This window comes from Bufo bufo, chromosome 1 (genome assembly GCF_905171765.1).
Source record: "Bufo bufo chromosome 1, aBufBuf1.1, whole genome shotgun sequence".
Classification (NCBI taxonomy): domain Eukaryota; kingdom Metazoa; phylum Chordata; class Amphibia; order Anura; family Bufonidae; genus Bufo; species Bufo bufo.
The window spans coordinates 792,646,707-792,668,705 of record NC_053389.1 but is presented as its reverse complement, the minus strand read 5'-3'; the positions used below and the strand labels follow the sequence as shown (position 1 = coordinate 792,668,705).

General features: G+C 45.0%; 1 protein-coding gene across 3 annotated transcripts; it reads right to left on the bottom strand.

Moving 5' to 3' along the window:
* Positions 1-1,377: 1,377 nt before the first annotated feature.
* Positions 1,378-21,084, bottom strand: EPOR (erythropoietin receptor). 3 transcript variants are annotated; one of them, XM_040415009.1, is made up of 9 exons: positions 20,745-21,081; positions 12,511-12,634; positions 4,113-4,282; positions 3,632-3,795; positions 3,362-3,509; positions 3,185-3,272; positions 3,017-3,104; positions 2,112-2,767; positions 1,378-1,577 (listed from the first exon to the last, which is right to left on the bottom strand). In XM_040415009.1, exons 1-8 carry the CDS (start codon positions 20,860-20,862, stop codon positions 2,132-2,134), a joined length of 1,536 nt encoding a protein of 511 aa, XP_040270943.1. In that variant the 5' UTR covers positions 20,863-21,081; the 3' UTR covers positions 1,378-1,577; positions 2,112-2,131. The 3 variants fall into 3 exon arrangements, with proteins under 3 accessions (XP_040270943.1, XP_040270942.1, XP_040270944.1); XM_040415008.1 differs by having other exon boundaries at positions 1,378-2,767; XM_040415010.1 differs by lacking the exon at positions 12,511-12,634 and having other exon boundaries at positions 1,378-2,767; positions 20,745-21,084.
* Positions 21,085-21,999: the final 915 nt, after the last annotated feature.

Genomic DNA, 21,999 nt, shown 5'->3' with positions numbered 1-21,999 from the left:
TGTTCAGCTAGGCGTTTTGGACAATTGCATGTTGTCCTTCATCATGGCATCAGTATGATGTTTTTCAGAAGATGAGTTGCTGGATTCACTTAAAAAAGATGCATATACTGACAATGGTCACTGAGGTGAATGTGCAGTGGCTTTACGGTATTATATGGAATTTGGGGTGCTGGCAATTTACATGAAGAGTAAAATCCTAACTCCACTTGAAAGCAGACAGCACAGACGAGGGGAGCAGTTTGTTGGGGTCCTCACACTATGGCGCTACACTATCTATGCAGCATATGACATTACTATGGGGACATTGTGGTCTCTTGTTAGTTTTTCATCGGCTCAGAAGCAGATTATTTGTGGCTCTGTTATTGGCCAGACCAAGAAAATCCCTGGTGACCAGTAACAAATGGATCTTACAGGTCCTTTTACTCCAGGAGGAGTGTTGCTGCAGGAGAAATTTGCCATAGTTTTATGTGGAGATTACATCAGGAAAAGGTGACAGATGATGTACTGTGAGGTACTGCAGACTGTGGGGTACTGAGTACTGTGGGATGTTATACTGTATACTGTGGGGTGTTATACTGTATACTGCAGGTTACAGCATACTGTATACTATATACTGTGATGCATACTGTAGGGTACAGCATACTGTGTGGTGTTATACTGTATACTGCATACTCTAGGGTACAGCATACTGTATACTATATACTGTGGGGTACTATACTGTATACTGCATACTGTGGGGTACTGCATACTGTTGGCTGTTATACTCTATACTGTACGTACTGCACTCTGTGGGGTGTTATACTGTATACTGTAGGGTACTGCATACTGTTGGCTGTTATACTCTATACTGTACGTACTGCACTCTGTGGGGTGTTATACTGTATACTGTAGGGTACTGCATACTGTTGGATGTTATACTCTATACTGTAGGTACAGGGGTTGTCCCACGAAAAATATTCTACAGTTTTCAAACCAGTACCTGGATCTGAATTCTTTTGTGATTGCATGTGATTAAAAGTTTAGCATGGCAACTCAGTTATTCAATAAAGTGTATCTGTATAGCGCCACCTGCAGTTTTTTCTTTTTTTCTTCTTATTTCTTTGTCCCGCTCACTGAGATGGCCGCACATGCTCAGTATCATTCTTTAACTGCCTTATGAGCTGTGATGGGGAGAGCTGAGACACGCCCCCTGAGCTTTGATAGGGAAAGCTGAGACACGCCCCCTGAGCTGTGACAGGGAGAGCTGAGACACGCCCCCTGAGCTGTGATAGGGAGAGCTAAGACATGCCCCCTGAGCTGAAGCCAAAAAGACACTCCCCTGAGCTGCCAGTGTGATATAAATCTAGCAGAGCAATGAATGGGAAGACCTCTGGATCCATGTGAGGTACAGGGCCGGTTCTAGCTTTGTTAGAGGTTGTCATGTACTATATCAGGGATGGCCAACCTGAGGCTCTCCAGCTGTTGCAAAACTACAACTCCCAGCATGCCCAGACTACCTACAGCTATTAGTCTACAGCAGGGTATGGTGGGAGTTGTAATTTTACAACAGCTGGAGAGCCGCAGGTTGGCCAAGCCTGTACTATATGATGTCTGATTTTCATTTTTTACAATAATCACGGAACAACCCCTTTAATCCGGCCCTGGCCAAACAGCTCCTGACATCTCAGCTTATTGACCCCATGACCGTGACCTTTCCTCATCATCTGATGTTCCTTTCTATACTAAAATGGTCATCGTATACAGGGCCCATTTCTGATCCTGTGCAGAACATGTGACTGCCCAGTATCGACCATATTGGCCACATCATCTGGGCATCTGCTGCTCACATGACTGTGGAATGGCAGTTTAGAGACTGCGTCCTACACTTCCCATACAAAGAGAAACTAGACTGTTATGGGGAGCACAAACCCTGTACAAGCCCTGTGCGGCGCAGGTGCCTCGTTTAAGACTGGAGTTCTCCTTTAAGGAGAGATGTCCATTGCTCCACTTTTGCAGATAAATGTTAAGGTATGTACAATCCGCAGACCATGTGTGGTTCTCAGTCTTTCCAGGTGTAATTCTGTACACCCTGCAGAGTCCTCATGTCCAGGAAGCAATCTTCCCAGAGTGCCCTCTAGTCCATGGGTTCTTCTCAGCACTGGGAGTAGATATGGGCTGGTCGCTGGGCACAGATGCTGTTCTGGTAAATGTTTGGAGATGCTGGAGGACTTTCTTCCCCTGACTCGGACATGGCTAGGTAAGCATACTTCAGAGGCTGGCGTTGAGGAATAGAACGTGTCCTGGGGGATAAGAGCCCGTCACACGTCTCTAAAACTGTATACTCAAAACTGGATCCTGCACTCTGCTTCCCTTCCTCTGAGCTTAGGGAGTCCTCCCTCTGGATGGTTAGACAGCCAGGCTTTCCCTTTGTAAGATGGCTCTTTCTCTCCTCCACAGGTGGGACCTCCTCGGTGCTCATTTCCCTCTCATCTTCTCCTGATCTCCCATTGTTACTGCAGGTGTTTTCCTGACTGAGAGTCTCACCTGGAATCAGTAGCTCCATCTGGATGTCTAGTTGTCTTTGAGTTACCATCCATGCCGGGAAGTGGGGCAAAAAACTCTCATCAAGAGTCACGTAGCTGTCCTTGGGCGGCAGTTGTGCTGAAGGTGCGGGTTGGGGCATCACATTAGGAAGTTCTGAGAGGACTTCCAGTGTAGAGATTGGACCTTCATGAAAGATATTTCTAGATATCCATATAAGGTAAGAGTCCGTCTGATCTAACCACAGCTGTTACATAAAATATAAAATACAATGGAAAATGAGCAATACAGAGATATGTCTATCTATCTATCTATCTATCTATCTATCTCATGTTCATCTATCTATTATCTATCTATCTCATGTTCATCTATCTATTATCTATCTATCACATGTTTATCTATCTATCTATCCATCTATCTATATCTGTCTCATGTTTATCTATCCATTATCTATCTATCTTTATCTATCACACTTTACAAGAGGTTTTGTCAGTACCTTAAAATTGCCTTTATGAGTTGTGTACAGCTCCTTGAAGTGATGTTCTGGGCTTGGGATTTCCGGCCACACCTTTGTCTTGAGGAACCTGCCATGGTACAGTAGGTAAGTCTCAGACAGTGAGTTGTGATTTGATAAAACCTAATAGGACTGAAAACTGTCACTTACCTTCTCTGACATGTAGCTAACATGACGATGGCCACAATCGGTATCAGGCCGGCAATCACATACATCATAACATGAAATGGGTCCACAGCTGAAGAAAACATGAAAGTACAACATGTGTGGTCTGCCCTAGTGACCATCCCCTGTGATTTCTACAGGCAGATCACTCTGTGTACTCACCATTTGCTATCTGGACATGAACATCTGTCCACTGGCTCCAGTAGCCGTCATACTCCTCATCTGCTTTGACTCTGACGCTGAACGTGTACTCAGCCCCTCCAACAATATCATCGAGGAAAAGCTTCACATCGCCCTGGTTTCCTCGTATCTGATCATAACAAGTAGAGTGGCAGATATAACCCCAATCATATATATATATATATATATATATATACAGATCACAGCACTGATGTCATCACATGATGATGTCACCTCATGTGGTTTTCTTACATTCGGAAATGTCTCAGTTTTCAGAATGTTGCTTTTTTCACTCATGTATTTCACTTCATAGGTCAGGGCAAGAAGATCTGGATAGGTGTGGTTGAGGATGAGCCACAATCCAAGCGGTCTCCACTGCTCCTTCACTTCGATGTTTTTAATGGGCTCCAGGTACACTTCAAAGAGAAAGAGAACGGATGATTTGGCAGGTTCTAATGTACCCCCATGAATGGACGGAGAGCCCCCAGTCAATATGCTGATCCAGGGTGTCTGTAACCCTCTTCAGGCGCTGATTTTTATCAGCAGAGATTAGCGGCCAGAAAGTGTTTCATTTGATGGAGCCGTCCCACCTCTTGGCTTTACCAGCCTAAAAGTCCTTCAGGTGAGACTCCCTCACGCCTGGATTGGCGAGTAGGACTATGGGATTTCTGTAAACCTGAAGAGATGTGCAAGTACATTATATGCAGAAGAGCTAGGTGTGGGGGTTTCTTACCAACATGTTCTGCTCTGCAGTCTCGGCTGAAGCTGCAATTCTTCAACTTATCTTCCACTGTGATGTGATAAGGCGTCAAAGAAAATAAGTCAATGTTTCGAAACTGACAGATGTGCCACCAGATGTCATCGGAAGCAGCCGCCGTCGTCAACTTGCAAGTTTTCTCCTCACTGGAAAAGAGATAAAATAAAATTAGCATCATATAGTCGCCCTCTAGGTCACATTAGAGGTGCAAGTATATAAGTACAGGGAGTGCAGAATTATTAGGCAAGTTGTATTTTTGAGGATTAATTTTATTATTGAACAACAACCATGTTCTCAATGAACCCAAAAAACTCATTAATATCAAAGCTGAATATTTTTGGAAGTAGTTTTTAGTTTGTTTTTAGTTTTAGCTATTTTAGGGGGATATCTGTGTGTGCAGGTGACTATTACTGTGCATAATTATTAGGCAACTTAACAAAAAACAAATATATACCCATTTCAATTATTTATTTTTACCAGTGAAACCAATATAACATCTCAACATTCACAAATATACATTTCTGACATTCAAAAACAAAACAAAAACAAATCAGTGACCAATATAGCCACCTTTCTTTGCAAGGACACTCAAAAGCCTGCCATCCATGGATTCTGTCAGTGTTTTGATCTGTTCACCATCAACATTGCGTGCAGCAGCAACCACAGCCTCCCAGACACTGTTCAGAGAGGTGTACTGTTTTCCCTCCTTGTAAATCTCACATTTGATGATGGACCACAGGTTCTCAATGGGGTTCAGATCAGGTGAACAAGGAGGCCATGTCATTAGATTTTCTTCTTTTATACGCTTTCTTGCCAGCCACGCTGTGGAGTACTTGGGCGCGTGTGATGGAGCATTGTCCTGCATGAAAATCATGTTTTTCTTGAAGGATGCAGACTTCTTCCTGTACCACTGCTTGAAGAAGGTGTCTTCCAGAAACTGGCAGTAGGACTGGGAGTTGAGCTTGACTCCATCCTCAACCCGAAAAGGCCCCACAAGCTCATCTTTGATGATACCAGCCCAAACCAGTACTCCACCTCCACCTTGCTGGCGTCTGAGTCGGACTGGAGCTCTCTGCCCTTTACCAATCCAGCCACGGGCCCATCCATCTGGCCCATCAAGACTCACTCTCATTTCATCAGTCCATAAAACCTTAGAAAAATCAGTCTTGAGATATTTCTTGGCCCAGTCTTGACGTTTCAGCTTGTGTGTCTTGTTCAGTGGTGGTCGTCTTTCAGCCTTTCTTACCTTGGCCATGTCTCTGAGTATTGCACACCTTGTGCTTTTGGGCACTCCAGTTATGTTGCAGCTCTGAAATATGGCCAAACTGGTGGCAAGTGGCATCTTGGCAGCTGCACGCTTGACTTTTCTCAGTTCATGGGCAGTTATTTTGCGCCTTGGTTTTTCCACACGCTTCTTGCGACCCTGTTGACTATTTTGAATGAAACGCTTGATTGTTCGATGATCACGCTTCAGAAGCTTTGCAATTTCAAGAGTGCTGCATCCCTCTGCAAGATATCTCACTATTTTTGACTTTTCTGAGCATGTCAAGTCCTTCTTTTGACCCATTTTGCCAAAGGAAAGGAAGTTGCCTAATAATTATGCACACCTGATATAGGGTGTTGATGTCATTAGACCACACCCCTTCTCATTACAGAGATGCACATCACCTAATATGCTTAATTGGTAGTAGGCTTTCGAGCCTATACAGCTTGGAGTAAGACAACATGCATAAAGAGGATGATGTGGTCAAAATACTCATTTGCCTAATAATTCTGCACGCAGTGTATATACAACCCCAATTCCAAAATAATTGGGGTGCTGTGTAAAATGTAAATAAAGACAGAAAGCAGTGATCTGTAAATCTCACAGACCCATATTGTATCCACAATACATATCAGATGCTGAATGTGCAACATTTTACCATTTCATGAAAAAAAGTTAAATCATTTAGAATTTGATGGCAGCAACGCATCTCAAATAATTGGTCCAGGGTCATGTCCACCATTGTGCAGCATCCCTTCTGGACAGGGTCATGTCCACCATTGTGCAGCATCCTCTCTGGACAGGGTCATGTCCACCATTGTGCAGCATCCCCTCTGGACAGGGTCATGTCCACCATTGTGCAGCATCCCCTCTGGACAGGGTCGTGTCCACCATTGTGCAGCATCCCCTTGGCACATGGTCACGTCTACCATTGTGCAGCATCCCCTTGGCACATGGTCACGTCTACCATTGTGCAGCATCCCCTTGGCACATGGTCACGTCTACCATTGTGCAGCATCCCCTTGGCACATGGTCACGTCTACCATTGTGCAGCATCCCCTTGGCACATGGTCACATCTACCATTGTGCAGCATCCCCTCAGGACAGGGCCATGTCTACCATTGTGCAGCATCCCCTCAGGACAGGGGTGTAGCTAAAGGCTCATGGGTCCTGGTGCAAGAGTTCAGGTTGGGCCCCCTACTTTGTGGCAAGGGACAGGGAAACACATAGCCTTCGTGCCACCTGAGGCAAAAATTGAAACAGCACCCCCCCTCAATCCAAATTCTTGACCTAACCCCTTCCCTTCAGCCAGAGGTGTAACTTGACCAGCATGTACTTTCTATAATACCAGTGTCCTCTTATATGGCACAAGGGACTTTGGGCCCCCTCAGGCTCCTGGGCCCGGTAGCGACTGCTACCTCTGCACCCCCTATAGCTACGCCCATGCCTCAGGACAGGGTCATGTCCACCATTGTGCAGCATCCTCTTGGAACATGGTCACGTCTACCCTTGTGCAGCATCCCCTCAGGACAGGGTCATGTCAACCATTGTGCAGGATCCCCTCAGGACAGGGCCATGTCCACCATTGTGCAGCATCCTCTTGGAACATGGTCACGTCTACCCTTGTGCAGCATCCCCTCAGGACAGGGTCATGTCTACCCTTGTGCAGCATCCCCTCAGGACAGGGTCATGTCAACCATTGTGCAGGATCCCCTCAGGACAGGGCCATGTCCACCATTGTGCAGCATTCCCTCGGGACAGGGTCATGTCTACCATTGTGCAGCATCCCCTAAGGACAGGGTCACGTCTACCATTGTGTAGCATCCCCTCAGGACAGGTCCATGTCCACCATTGAGCAGCATCCCCTCAGGACAGGGCCATGTCCACCATTGTGTAGCATCCCCTCAGGACAGGGTCATGTCCACCCATGTGCAGCATCCCCTCAGGACAGGGTCACGTCAACCGTTGTGTAGCATCCCCTCTTCTTTTAACAACAATCTGTAAACGTCTGGGAAGTGAGGAGACCAATTGCTGGAGTTTTGGGAGAGGACTGTCGTCCCATTCTTGTCTAATATAGGATCTAGCTGCTCAACAGTCCTGGTTCTTCTTTCCTGGATTTTTCGTTTTATGACGTGATGTGCCAAATGATTTCTACTGGTGAAAGGTCTGGACTGCAGGAGGCCAGTTCAGCACCCGGAGTCTTCTTCTGTGAAGACAAGCTGTTGTGATGGATGCAGTATGTGGTTTAGCATTGTCTTTGCTGAAATATGCAAGGCCTGTTCAGCATTGATAGTGCCTTTCCAGATGTGTAAGCTGCCCACGCCATAGGCATTAATGCAGCCCCATACCATCAGAGATGTAGGCCTTTGAACAGGGCTGATAATAAGCTGGATAGTCTCTCTCCTCCTGAGTCCACAGAACATGGCATCCGTGGATTCAAAATTTCAAATTTTATTTGACCACAGAGCAATTTTACATTTTGCCAAAGTCCATTTTAAAAGAGCCCAGAGAAAACGGTGGAGTTTCTGGATTGGGTTGACATACGGCTTCTTCTTTACATGATACAGCTTTAACTTGCATTTGTGGATTGCACTGTGAACTGTGAATGAGTTCTGGAAGTGTTCCTGAGCTCATGCGGTGATTTCCAGTACAGAGTCATGCCTGTTTTTAATGAAGTGCTGTCTGAGGGCCTGTAGATCAGGAGCATCCAAAACTGACCTTGCCCGCTGTGCACGTGGATTTCTCCGCCTTCTCCGAGTCTTTTGATGATATTATGTACTGTAGATGGTGGATATTCAAAATCTTTACAATTCTACATTGTGAAACATTTAAAATTATTCCACAATTTTTAGATGCAGTTTTTCACTGATTGGTGAACCCATCTTTGCTTCTGCAAGACCCTGCCATGCTCTTTTTAGACCCAGTCATGTAGCAAATTGCTCCTCCAGCTGGTTTTTATTAGTACCTCTTACCTTTTCAGCCTTTTGTTGCCTCATCCCAAGTTTTTGAGATGCGTTGCTGCCAACAAGTTCTAAATGAGTTAGTTTTTTCATGAAATATTAAAATGTCTCACTTTCATCATCTATGATCTACTGTGAATAAAATACTGTATGGGTCTAGGAAATCTGTGTATCATTACAATGTGTTTTTATCTACAATTATTCATATTTTACACAGAGCCACAACTTTTTTTGGAATAGGGGTTGCAAATATATGTTTTAGTCACCATCTTCTTGCACGTCGAGTCAGTCTGAGCTGTTCACAAAGGTGAGTCTCGAGTGTGGGACACCCTTCTGTGAAGTTAAAATGTCCTAAAAGGTTATATGCAGAAAAAAAATACAATGCAGCAGCACTCTGCAAACCAAATAAAGTACAATAATGTCATAATTATAGAAAATATCCTGGTGCTAATGCTCCGCTAATTTAGTAAATTTGAGATTCTTGGCAAATACATTTTGTACAAAATTATTAGGACCTGTCTGCCGGCGTCAAGGCGATCTCTGTAAGACAGGAACCTAACACTTAAGGCCTCTTTCAGACGGGCATTGCGGGAAAATGCGCGGGTGCGTTATGGGAACACCCGCGATTTTTCCGCACGAGTGCAAAACATTGTAATGCGTTTTGCACTCGTGTGAGAAAAATCACGCATGTTTGGTACCCAAACCCGAACTTCTTCATAGAAGTTCGGCTTGGGATCGGTGTTCTGTAGATTGTATTATTTTCCCTTATAACATGGTTATAAGGGAAAATAATAGCATTCTGAATACAGACTGCATAGTAAAACAGCGCTGGAGGGGCTAAAAAAAATAATATTTTTTTTAAACTCACCTTAGTCCACTTGCTCGCGCAGCCCGGCATCTCCTTCTGTCTCCTTTGCTGAACAGGACCTGTGGTGACGTCACTCCGGTCATCACATGATCCATCACCATGGTAAAAGATCATGTGATGGATCATGTGATGACCGGAGTGACATCACCACAGGTCCTGTTCAGCAAAGGAGACAGAAGGAGATGCCGGGCTGCGCGAGCAAGTGGACTAAGGTGAGTTAAATAATTTATTTATTTATTTTAACCCCTCCAGCGCTAGTTTACTATGCATTCTGTATTCAGAATGCTATTATTTTCCCTTATAACCATGTTATAAGGGAAAATAATAATGATCGGGTCTCCATCCCGATCGTCTCCTAACAACTGTGCGTGAAAATCGCACCGCATCCGCACTTGCTTGCGATTTTCACGCAACTCCATTCACTTCTATGGGGCCTGCGTTGCGTGAAAAACGCAGAATATAGAGCATGCTGCGATTTTCACGCAACGCACAAGTGATGCATGAAAATCACCGCTCATGTGAACAGCCCCATAGAAATGAATGGGTCGGTATTCAGTGCGGGTGCAATGCGTTGAACTCGCGCATCGCATCCGCGTGGAATACTCGCCCGTGTGAAAGGGGCCTAAATCATACCTGTTATGTGCCATACTGGCCGCCATAAAATTCAGGGAATGCAAGTACCAACATGCATGCCGAGCCCACTCCACACCTCTCCTGGTGCCAAATGGCCTCCAATGAATGCAATGAGAGTCCACTCTATACCTCTCCTGGTGCCAAAAGGCTTCCAGTGAGTGCAGGCTACAGCTTTATACTTACACTAATTAAAATCAGCCTATAGGGCAGACAGACTAGTCAGGGGTGCAAGACCATTATGGCACCAAAAATGGTAAAAGGGAGAGTGGACCCAGCATGCATGTGGAACCTGCACTCCCTGTATTTTATGGCGGCCAGTATGACATATAACAGGTAGTATTTAGTGTTAGGTTCCCATCTTACAGAGATCGCCTTGACGTTTGGCAGACGGGCCCAAATAATTTTGTACAAAATGTATTTGCTAAGAATCTCAAATTTACTTAATAAGCGTAGCATTAGCATCAGAACACTTTCTTGTACGCTATTTGGTTTGCAGAGTGCTGTTGCATTGTAGATTTTTCTTCGTGTTTCTAGCCATGGCAGCGTGCACCTGCGCATTGGGATGTGATGGCCGACCCCCTTTTTCTTGCAGATGTGCTAAAAGGTTATATGGACAGGGGCTGTTTTCAGGATTCAATCCTTTTAATTTGTCAAAAGTGTGTGCCAAACAACTCTGGACCAGGTAAATGTCAGGTCAGACCGGGCGTCCACGAGGATCGATAGCACTTAGCAGTTACACCACTCCATCCGTAGTTTTTTTTTTTTTTTTACAATGAGTGAAATGAATACGTTCTTCTGATCTATCCACCATGTAATTTTTACGTTAGGACAGATTTTTCCTATAAAGGGGCTGTCCATAACTATAGAAACATGGATGCCACCATCTACAAACAGCGCAATTTACTTCAGTGGAGGTGAGCTGCAATTTCAGACACAAGCCATGGACGGGTGTGGCGCTTTTCTTGCAAAAAAAAAATAGCCATGTTTTTCTAATCCTGGACAACCCCAAAAATGTGTGCAAGAAAGAAAAGGTCCACAGCTAACAGCCATGTTACAGCTCTTTTTCATGACAATGAAGAATGGAAAAAAAGTCTTAACCCCATGGTACCTTTTCTACAGCAACGCCCCCCCCCCCCCCTCATCCCCCAGTTTTCACCTCAATTGCTCCCCTTCAGGCATCGAAAGCCCTGGGTTTCCCTGCGTGAATATCCAGTTTGATGCAGGTCACGTGGCCATTGCAGCCAACGACTGCCCACACAGGTAATGTGTCATCCATGTGTCATGTCACTGGGTCAAGTGATACATGGGTGACATAACACCACTGCAACCAATCATTGGCTGCAGCACGCACGTGACCTGCATCAAACCGGATGTTGACGTGGGGGTAGGGATGGAGTCAGAACCAAGTGGCAGGGATTAGGTAAGTATGATTACTGGTGCAGGTCTGCCCATACTGGGGGGCCTGTAGAAAAGGTCCCGAGGGGTGAACAACCCCTTTAAGCTGGTCATACACATTAGATAATCGTTGGCCAAAACCGCAGGACTATAGGGGTGTCATGACTTTCCCCTGATCATGTTGTCAGATCGGATCAGGCTGTTGGATTTCAACATGCCTGATCCCTTATTCCTCATCCACTGCTTATTGCCTTCTCTCCATTAAGAACACAATCACTCTTGGCCAAACTGTGCGTATGTGTGTATGAGGGGTTGGGAGGGACAGCAAACTGCTGTCTAAAGTGTATGGAAAGTGAACACTTACTTACAGTTTTCCCCAAAGATCACAACTGATCGCTGGGGGTCCCAACCAGGCCTGCCGCAATCATGTGCGATTTATTCTTCATGTGACCATTACAGCCAATAAATGGCCTCAGCATTCATGTGTGCATAAACCTAATGTAAGGCCTTTTATTATTATTTATTATAGTATATCCTTTTATTATGGCTTAGATGAGAGGGGAAAAATAAGAGAAAAAACGAATATAAGTATTTTTTAGGACTTGAAGTCAGGATCTCAACAAGCAAAGCTGTCCACTTATCACTAAGCTATAGGATTTCCACATAGAAAGAATGTTTTTCTCTATGTTTAGAAACTAACACATATTACTGGTTTTATTATAGTCATATATTGTGTCTGTGCATAAAGCAGTAATATGTATATTAGCTTTCTGAGCGTATCTCGATGTGGTAAGGCTACAGTACATAGAGTATAGGATATGTACATGCTAGGACACAGCTGTAAGACACAACTCTGCTCTCAGCATGCAGATGTCTAGCCCTGTTAATCAAGGGGAGGAGGAGTGTGCAGAGCACAGGGGGTGTTGCAAAGCAGTGCTCCAAGGATTCAGCCCCACCCCCTAGTGCTCAAACTTGCTTATTTGCATATGAATAAAAATGCAGATATCTCTGCACCTGTTTAGCATACTATGACTCTGTATAGGGACGAGTGATCACAGTAGCAATCAGTCATGCCCATACAGAGGAGATGACTGCTGCACACTAACGATCAGGCAACTATTGGGAATCTTTAGTTCTTTCCCAATAATTGCCCGTGCATCGGCCCATATAAGAGGACCTTAACAATAAGATAGGCAAATCATATGCAAATGAAAAGCCTCTTCTCAAACCTTGATCTACAGGTCTGATACTCACGGTGTATAGGTAAAATTATAGCTGGAGGCATCTGAGCTGTTGCTTTTCCAGAAACACGTAAGCTCGTACAGGTTGTTTGTGAAGCAGAAAGGAATCACAGACTTATTCTCAATGACGCTGTACACTGTGAACATAAAAGATGGAAGGTTATTCACCATGTCGATTGAGTAATACTGATGATGGCTTTTATGACATTTACACACCAAGATGAGTCTGATTATATCATGCGAGCTGCAGACAGTGACACAGAGACTTTGTCAACTTATGTAGAGACGGGGTCAAGTGCACCACTGCAGCCAATGACTGACCTCAGTGATGACCTGTCCCCAATGATGTCACTGCTGGGTCACGTGCCACTTGAGGTCCCATCACCACTGAGGCCAGTCATTGGCTCCAGCAGAGCACATGACCCTGCCTCTGCATAAATTGACAGGCAGGACCTGAAATCCACGGAGCAGCGGGGAGCAGGTAAGCACAGGTCTCTTCAGAGATGCCGGACACCCCTTTAAGAAAGTATTATCCTACTTGAAATGCATGAAAGGCAGATGATACAACTGGAGAGGTCCAGCAGTCCTGAATCGGAGATCATACAGGACAAGCAAACGTGAAGTACTTGGATTAGTACTGTTTCAGTGTAATAATATTTCCTGACATTGGTTCTGATATTCCCCCCAATTAATTTAAGATTGTGCCCCCTTGTTCTTGTGTCCCTCCTGAACCTTATTTACACTTTTAAAATATATATTTTTTTTTACGACAAGAAATATGCCTATATTAGGTGTATTTCTGTCGTACTGTAGATTGCACCGCAATCTGCGACTCTTCCCCGCTAACGCCAGGTCTAAAAAAAGTGGGCATGACGTGGGTGGGGAAAGAGGACGGGACAGCAGGCACATCTCATTCATCATTTTCTGTGCCTGTTTTAGGCGGAAAACATGGTCTAAATATAAGACATCTCAGTTGCTGTCTTACATTTAGACTGGCGCTGGACATGCCGAAGTTATGTAGAACGCGGCATCTCTTCATAACTTCGGCAGATCCACTGCCAGCACAGACTGGCGTCCAAAATGTCTTAATAAATGACCCCCTAAGTTCTTTAAGTCTCTCCTGATGTTTTATGTTTCAGATCCTCCACCATTTTTGTAGCCCACTGTTCTATTTTATCTTTATCTTTTTGTAGGTGGTGTCTCCAGAGCTGGACACAGTATTCCAGATGTGGTCTCATTAGCGCTCTGCACAGCGGGATCACAATCGCTCCCTTCCTACTGGTTCTACCTCTAGCTATACAACCAAGCATCTATCCTGCCCGCACCGTGCACTCATTTTGAAGCTGTCTGATATCAGGACCCCTAGATACTTCTCTTCTGAAGTCCTCACTAACACAGAACTGCCAGTATGATCCTCGGATAGAGGGTTCCTTCTCCTCAAGCGCATTATTTTACATTTGGAAACATTGAACTGCAGTTTCCATTGTTTGGACTATTTATCCAGGAAAACAAAAAAAACTTTCCATGTTACAAATCCCTCCAGGAATATAGATAAGACTTTATTGTCATTGCCATTTACAGCATAATCACATCGAAATTCCAACGAATATCCACCCTGTTACACACTTCTGTGTTATTGGCTAATAGACAAACCTCACCTACCAAACCTTCTCCTATGCCCCCTACAAACATTTAAAAAAGAGTAGGACCCAGGACGGACCTTTGAGGTCCACGGCTTGTAACTTGTCTCTTCTCACAATGTACACCATCAACGACAACCCTCAATGTACACAATCAATTGAACTATTCAGAGATTGAGTCCAATCTTCAACAATTTATCTATCAGCTCTTTATGTGGCACTTATCTAAGGCTTTGCCGAAATCCAGCTAGGCAATATCCACGGCACCTTTACATGGATCTGTTTATAGTAACGTTCTGTAAGGATTGGGTGAATGCCACTTGGACCCGTTGCCTTGGTTGGCTTTATACATGTCCCCCATAACATCAGTGTTACATCGGCAGTCTGTGTCTCTCGCCATTAAGTACATTATTCATCGAGCTACTACAACTCCCATTTCTGCTACCACTCACACCCCTCTTCTCCTTGCGGCTCTGCCCTCTCACTCCTTATCGAGAATAAATAAAAAAAAATGGAGTGTAAGTAAAAGGGGTGGAGGAAGGGAAGAGGGGAAAGGAGGGGGGCAAGGAATGACGGGAAGTGAAAAATGAGGAATGGATGGAATGAGAGGATGGGGTGCCAATAGGACACAAATACTTGATGTAGTTAGTGCAGGCTATGAAGACGCAGGCAGCAACCCACTTGACCAAAAAGTCAGGCGGCACACACTAAAGAGCGAGGGACAGGGTGTGTGATAGTAAAGAAAGACCAATAAAAATGTGGGGCACCAAAGGAAGTTAAAGAACTCCTAAAAGGAATATATACGTGTATATCATGTATACGTTAAAACATAGATGAAGAATTAAATGTAATTAAAATTAAAGTTAATAATAAATAATTAAAAGCAAAACGTTACTGCCGATACGGACATGAGGAGCGGATCTTGTGAACTGACTGTATGGTCAGTGGTAAGATCTTCCTATGTCGAAGATCAGAATAGCAGAGACGTGTGTATCAGAAATGGTGGTTGTTACTCACTTCACCGGGGAGGGGGGTGCAAGATAAATCCAAGACACTTGCAACCCTACCGTCCCTCGCCGAGGTAGCCTTTAGAGTGGTCAGCACCCCGTCCGTATACAGAGATGAACTGGAGGACTCCAATATCATGAAGGATGCTTTAAAGGGAGTCTCACCTGTTTTTCACCAATATAACTAAGAGCTCTGCCCCACAGAAGACTGCACATCCCAGACATACCTGTGTGCACTATGTGTCTGGATTCCATGTGCAGGAAAAGCACGTTTATTCTGCTGGAAAACAGCTCCCAAGTGCCCGGCTCGGCTGCTGCAAGTGCCCAAAACGGCAGTGTGAAAGTAGCCTTATATGTGTCTGGCCGCGCAGGTCCCATCCACACCTCACCCCTCTTTGGAAAAGTTGTGATCGTGGGCGTAAACTGTCACAAAAAAAATTTGCACATGTGAAAAACCGGACTTGCGCCAACTGGAGTGGGAGGTTTCGTAAATTTCTTGCATCCTTTGGATGTTTTCCTTTAAATATGCCATACAATTTGCAAATAACACTACACTACAAATAGGTGTGCCATAAAGCCCCTATATAATATTGCCCTGTAAATAAAAGTGCCATACAATGCCCCAAACAATACCGCTCTGCAAATGAGAGCACCATAAACCCCCCTATAACACTACACTACAAATATTTGTGACATAAACCCTCAAATAATACTGTCTTGCAAATAAAAGTGCCATACAAACCCCAAATGACGCAGCACTGCAAATAAAAGTGGCACACAGTATTATTATCCTACAAATAAAACAGTGGTAGCGATGCCCACATAATAGTGCCAGTCACAGAGGTCATGGAACAATACCGTATCTCTATATTGACTGCTGTGATGCCAGTTCCAACTTCTATCACATCAAAATGCCATACACTGCAGAAATAATACTGCCCTGCTAGTACACGAGACATAGAATGGCAGTCTCATCACATCAACAACAGTGTCAGTGACAGTCATTATGAAACTTGTGTCTCTACACCGTGTGCCATGGTTGAACAGTATGGATTTCTCTATCCTAATCCTTGACTGCGCTTTCCATGTGGCTGTTCAGACAGGGCATCTGATGGCGCAGTTTTTCTTCTCTGAAAGGTATCCTGTTTATTTGATCTGCTCGGCCACATTCATGTGTGTTTCATGGAGTTTATAACGGGGATGAGTGAGAAAATGTGGCTGTCTGATAGTCTGGAAAGTCCAATCACCGTGGGTGCCAAACTATCGGAATATTTACATATACCCTGTGCAGTACTGTAGGAAGGTCAGAGCGCCCCCTTACGTCTCTTTCCTTTCCAGTCAGAGCTGTGAAATGCTGTAAAGCAGCACATAAAGATTGCACGCGTCCTGTCCCCTCCTCTTACTGTACATCTGCTGGGGCAGATAAGACGTTCTGTGATAACTACTACGGGGCGCGCGTCTCCCCAGGACATTGCCACACTGTCCTCCGCCAGCCTGGGCAAAACAACATGTTTTCTTCTCAAACTCCAAGAGCTTTTCTTCTTAGTTTGGCTGAAAACATGTTCCAGAATTAGAAAAAACATGCAGCTGGGCCCCTTTCACTTCAATGGTGCTGAGCTGTAATACCACATACAACCTATGGACAGGTGTGGCGCTGTTTCCAGAAGAAAACAGTGTAAATGTAGTAGGTAGTCTAAAGATGCGCCAAACTTCTCCGAGCGGTATGGGGGGAGTGGTGTGGGTCCACAAGCACGTTATCTAACTGTTGATGCCCTTCACATGCCCCTTGAACAAAAGTTCTGCCTGTTATTGTACCCATATGTCCTCGGGGCTTGTCCCCTGAGATGCTGCGACCACTGCTGTACGGAAAATGTCTTATACATGTCAGAGACCCTGCTGCGCGCAGGGAGACACCACCATGCATTGTGTGTTTTTTTTTTTCTTACTGCCATGTGACTTATGTCATGTACTTTGCTATTTGTACCATTATACTCCAATAAAACGAGTTAAAAAAAAAAAACTTCTCCGAGCAGAATGTTGGTGCATAATGTCTTAAGCCGTGCTCCTTTCCTGAGAATTTCCCCCCTTCTCAGCGGATGAAGTGGATTTTTTTGGGCTTACTACCTTTATGCGGCAGGTGTGGGCCTATGCATTTCTCATCCTGGAACTCACTTTGGGGTACAATTGGGGTCCGCAATTTGCGGACAGCAAAACACATACGTTCGTGTGCATGTAGGCTTATATTGAATTATGATGCTATGTAACCCTTACAGTCCTGGAATGTATTGTATAGAACTGACCCAATGCTGTCAGTGTTATCCAATACATTCCAGAACTGTAAGGCCCCTTGCAGACGAGCGTTCCTCCCCCAGCGACTCCGCAACGCAGCTCCCGGCCTGACCTCCCAGTGCTGCCGGGTGTAACATAGAATTATATTGATTTATGATGCAATGTAACCCTTAGGCCTCTTTCACACGGGCGTCACGTTTTGGCTCAGGATGCGTCCCGGGTGCATTGCGGCAAACCCGCGCGAGTAGGTACACAATTTCAGTCAGTTTTGACTGCGATTGCGTTCCGTTGTTCAGTTTTTATCGCGCGGGTGCAGTGCGTTTTGCACGCGTGTGCTAAGAAACTGAATGTGGTACCCAGACCCGAACTTCTTCACAGAAGTTCAGGTTTGGGTTCAGTGTTGTGTAGATTTTATTATTTTCCCTTATAACATGGTTATAAGGGAAAATAATAACATTCTTAATACAGAATGCATAGTACAATAGGGCTGAAGGGGTTAAAAAAATAAAAATAAAAAAATAATAATTTAACTCACCTTAATCCACTTGTTCGCGCTGCCCGGCTTCTCTTCTGTCTTCTTTCTTTAGGACCTGGGTAAGGGAACTTTTGATGACAACCTTGCGCTCATCGCATGGTCCATAACATGATCAATCACCATGGTGATGGATCATGTAATGAACCATGTGATGAGCGCAGTGAGGTCACCACAGGTCCTTTTCCTCAAAGAAGAAGACAGAAGAGATGCCGGCTGCGCGAACAAGTGGATTAAGGTGAGTTAAATTATTTTTTATTTTTTTAACCCCTCCAGCGCTATTTTACTATGCATTCTGTATTAAGAATGCAATTATTTTCCCTTATAACCATGTTATAAGGGAAAATAATAATGATCGGGTCCCCATCCTGATCGTCTCCTAGCAACCGTGCGTGAAAATCGCACCGCATCAGCACTTGCTTGCGGATGCTTGCGATTTTCACGCAGCCCCATTCACTTCTATGGGGCCTGCGTTGCGTGAAAAACGCACAATATAGAGCATGCTGCGATTTTCATGCAACGCACAAGTGATGTGTGAAGACCAACGCTCATATACACAGACCCATTGAAATGAATGGGTCCGGATTCAGTGCGGGTGCAATGCGTTTGCATCACGCATTGCACCCACGCGGAAAACTCGCTCGTGTGAAAGAGGCCTTACAGTTCTGGAATGTATTGGATAACACTGACATAATGCTGATCAGCAGGGGTCCCGGGTGTTGGACCCCCATTGATCAAACACTGACGACCTATCCAGAGGACAGGTCATCAGTTAAAAAGTCTTAGAAACCCCCTTTAATCCCACCTGAAGTGGAGTAGAAATGCAAAATGTTACAAAGTTTTTGTGCAAATAAAGACAATTTCATAGAATTCTAGAATGCAGGCGTGATATATTACAGACAGAAGAAGGCAGCACTCCTCAGCAGTAAGGCTCATGCACACGACCATATATAATGCGGATCGCACGCAGACCCATTCATTCAGATGGGGCCGCAAAAAATGCAGACAGCACTCGGGTGCCATCTGTGTGCTGTCCGCAACCGTGCGTTCGTGCTGAAAGTCTACAATAGGGCCACAGAAACTGAGAGATGCACACGGCTGGTATCCGTATTTTGTGGATTTAAGGAATGCAGAACGCCAATGTCCATGTGCATGAGCCCATAGAGAGAATCGGTGCACGTGATCCAGGCCTAGATCATCAGCCCTGAATATACCAACAAGAAGGGGTGACAGCACTCCGACAACGGAGCAAAGAAAAAAACAAAACAGACTGTGACTTTAGTTTCTGGTGTCCATTGCGATGTTTCAGCTGGCTTGAAAAACGCTGTAGGTGGAAGCTGAAATGTCACAATGGACACCAGTGAACAAACCACTGCTTCTGCTTTTTGCCCAATTGTGGGAGTGCTGTCATCCCTCCTTGTTGGTATATTCACCCTCAGTATATTAGTTATACCATATAGCACACTGCGCAATAAAAAAAATGAAAGACAAAATGCGGGCCGCAATGCACGAGCACAGTCCGTGGGGCAGCCGCAGCGGATCGCGGACCCATTCACTTGAATGGGTCCGCGATCTGGCCGTTCCGCAAGAAGATAGGACATGTTCTATCTTTTTGCGGAACGGAAGTACGGGACGAAACCCCACGGAAGCACTCCGTAGTGCTTCCGTAGGGTTCCGTTCCGTGCTTCCGTTCCGCATCTCCGGATTTGCGGACCCACTGAAGTGAATGGGTCCGCATCCGTGATGCGGAATGCCCATGGAACGGCACCCGTGTAAATGCGGTCCGCAATACGGCAACGGGGCGCACACGCCCGTGGGAAAGAGGCCTTAGGCCTCCTGCACACGACCGTTTTTTTCACGTTTACTGGCTGTTTTTTGCGTTCCGTATACGGTCCGTATACGGAACCATTCATTTCATACTCCGTATGCATTCCGTTTCCGTATTTCCGTTCAAAGATAAAACATGTCCTATTATTGCCCGCAAATCACGTTCCGTGGCTCCATTCAAGTCAATGGGTCCGCAAAAAAACGGAACACATACGGAAATGCATCCGTATGTCTTCCGTTTCCGTTCTTTGCGGAACCATCTATTGAAAATTTTATGCCCAGCCCAATTTTATCTATGTAATTACTGTATACTGTATATGCCATACGGAAAAACGGAACGGAAAAACCAAACAGAAACGAAAACAAAAAACGGAACAACGGATCAGTGAAAAACGGACCGCAAAACACTGAAAAAGCCATACGGTCGTGTGCAGGAGGCCTTACTGTTTTTGCCCGTTTCCCCACCCCAAGAAAAATGTAAGAAAAGTTAGCAATAATTTTTATATGTAATAAATCTGATGGCTAGAATAATACAAGCCATGCTGACAAAAAAAAAAAAAGAATTCTAGGTCCTAAAGACCCAAAATAGGCCGGACCTTACTCAACGATGTCTTGCGAGATGAGAAAGGTTGAAGATCACTAGGTAGGATGAGGCAGCCCCCCACCATATTAGTGAGGCATCTGCCCATCCTTAGACCCCGTATAATGCCACTATTAGGTGAGAACTGGATCATATACATCCAATCCAACAATTGTAAAAGCTGACTATGGCAGGCGAATGTTGGTCCTTGACAGGTAGCTGATCAGATTGATGACCGCCCGCGTTGTTGAGCCGCCTTGCCTCAACTAATGTCTGATAATAAAGCAGAACGGCGAGGACACCCAAACTCTTTGCCAGTAAAGTACAACTATGAGGGGATGCACGAGGAAGCCGAAGCTCCCAAGTACTTACCGTCGCTGATAAGAGAGGCCAGGGTGGTCTTGTTCTCCGTCCCATTGCACAGTGCCACCCACATGACCGACAATAGACACCCGCAGTAAAGTGCCTGGGATTTCCCGGACCCGTTCATGGCACATATTTTTCCTTTAGTTCATGTGGCTGCTGCTGGTTCCTCAGCATGTGTGTTGTGTCGCTCTGTCTCTATCTGAAGGCGGAGGCGAGATGTTCCAGTTGCCTCTCTGCAGCGTGAGATAAGGCCGGCCGTGGACTGTGTTCAGAGGACTCGTGTAGGAATGGTACAGTTAAATGCCAGGCTGTATCTCTGTGGAGATCGCTCACATCTAGGCAGCTTGGGACCAGCCATCTTTCTGGGAACGCCCTTCTAAAGCAAAGGCTGACTAGCGGCTATCTTGTGACAGTTCAAACATGGCCGACTTCTCCGTACGTGACGATGGCCTGTCATTATTCACCTTAAAATGACCGATCACTGTTAAAAGTCCACCTGACGAATGATCTTTTTGACTCAAGTCACCAATTTGATCAAATTTAGCGTATGGCCACCTTAAAAATGAGAGCAGGCAGGCGTGAAATGCGCCATTTATCACCCTGGCTCACAGTGTGCGACATACTGGGTGCACTTTGCTGGACATGTCAGACCCTTCTCCCTTCCTTATTACAGCTCGCACTTTGCTTTAGTCCATTATTTTCCAACAAAATTTGTGGTGACTTTCTGACCGTGCGTTTTTTCTGACCGTGCATCTTTTTATAAAACTTTTCAAAACTGAGGCCTGAAAAGTCTCAAAAACACAATAAATCGGGCGCACAGCACGTGCACCACTTATGCTGGTGCATGCAGGGCACTGCCACATGTTATTTTCATAGCATTTTTCAGCTTGTAGAAAAGACACCATAAAATGAATGTGTTAGGGGTGGCCTTTTTTTAGTCACACATTTTTCTCGTGTTTTTTTTTCCAGATTTTTTTCCTATAGAGAAGTCTATGGTTAAAATTTCACACCAATGCCATGCTGTGATCTCAAAAAATACACCAAAAAAATGGGGTTGGCCAACTTTGTTATAAAGTCCCCCCCCATCCCCCGACAAGAACTTGATCCCAATGTGTCCCACTGCTGGTAAATCTGGGTGGTCGTAACCATAGAGTGTCACCACCAGACATCTGAGAAGCTCTGACAGACGTTCTTCAGAACCTCCCACTTGAGGTTTATTTTGTTTTGCTTTAGTTTCCTCATCTCAGCCTCTCTCAGCCTC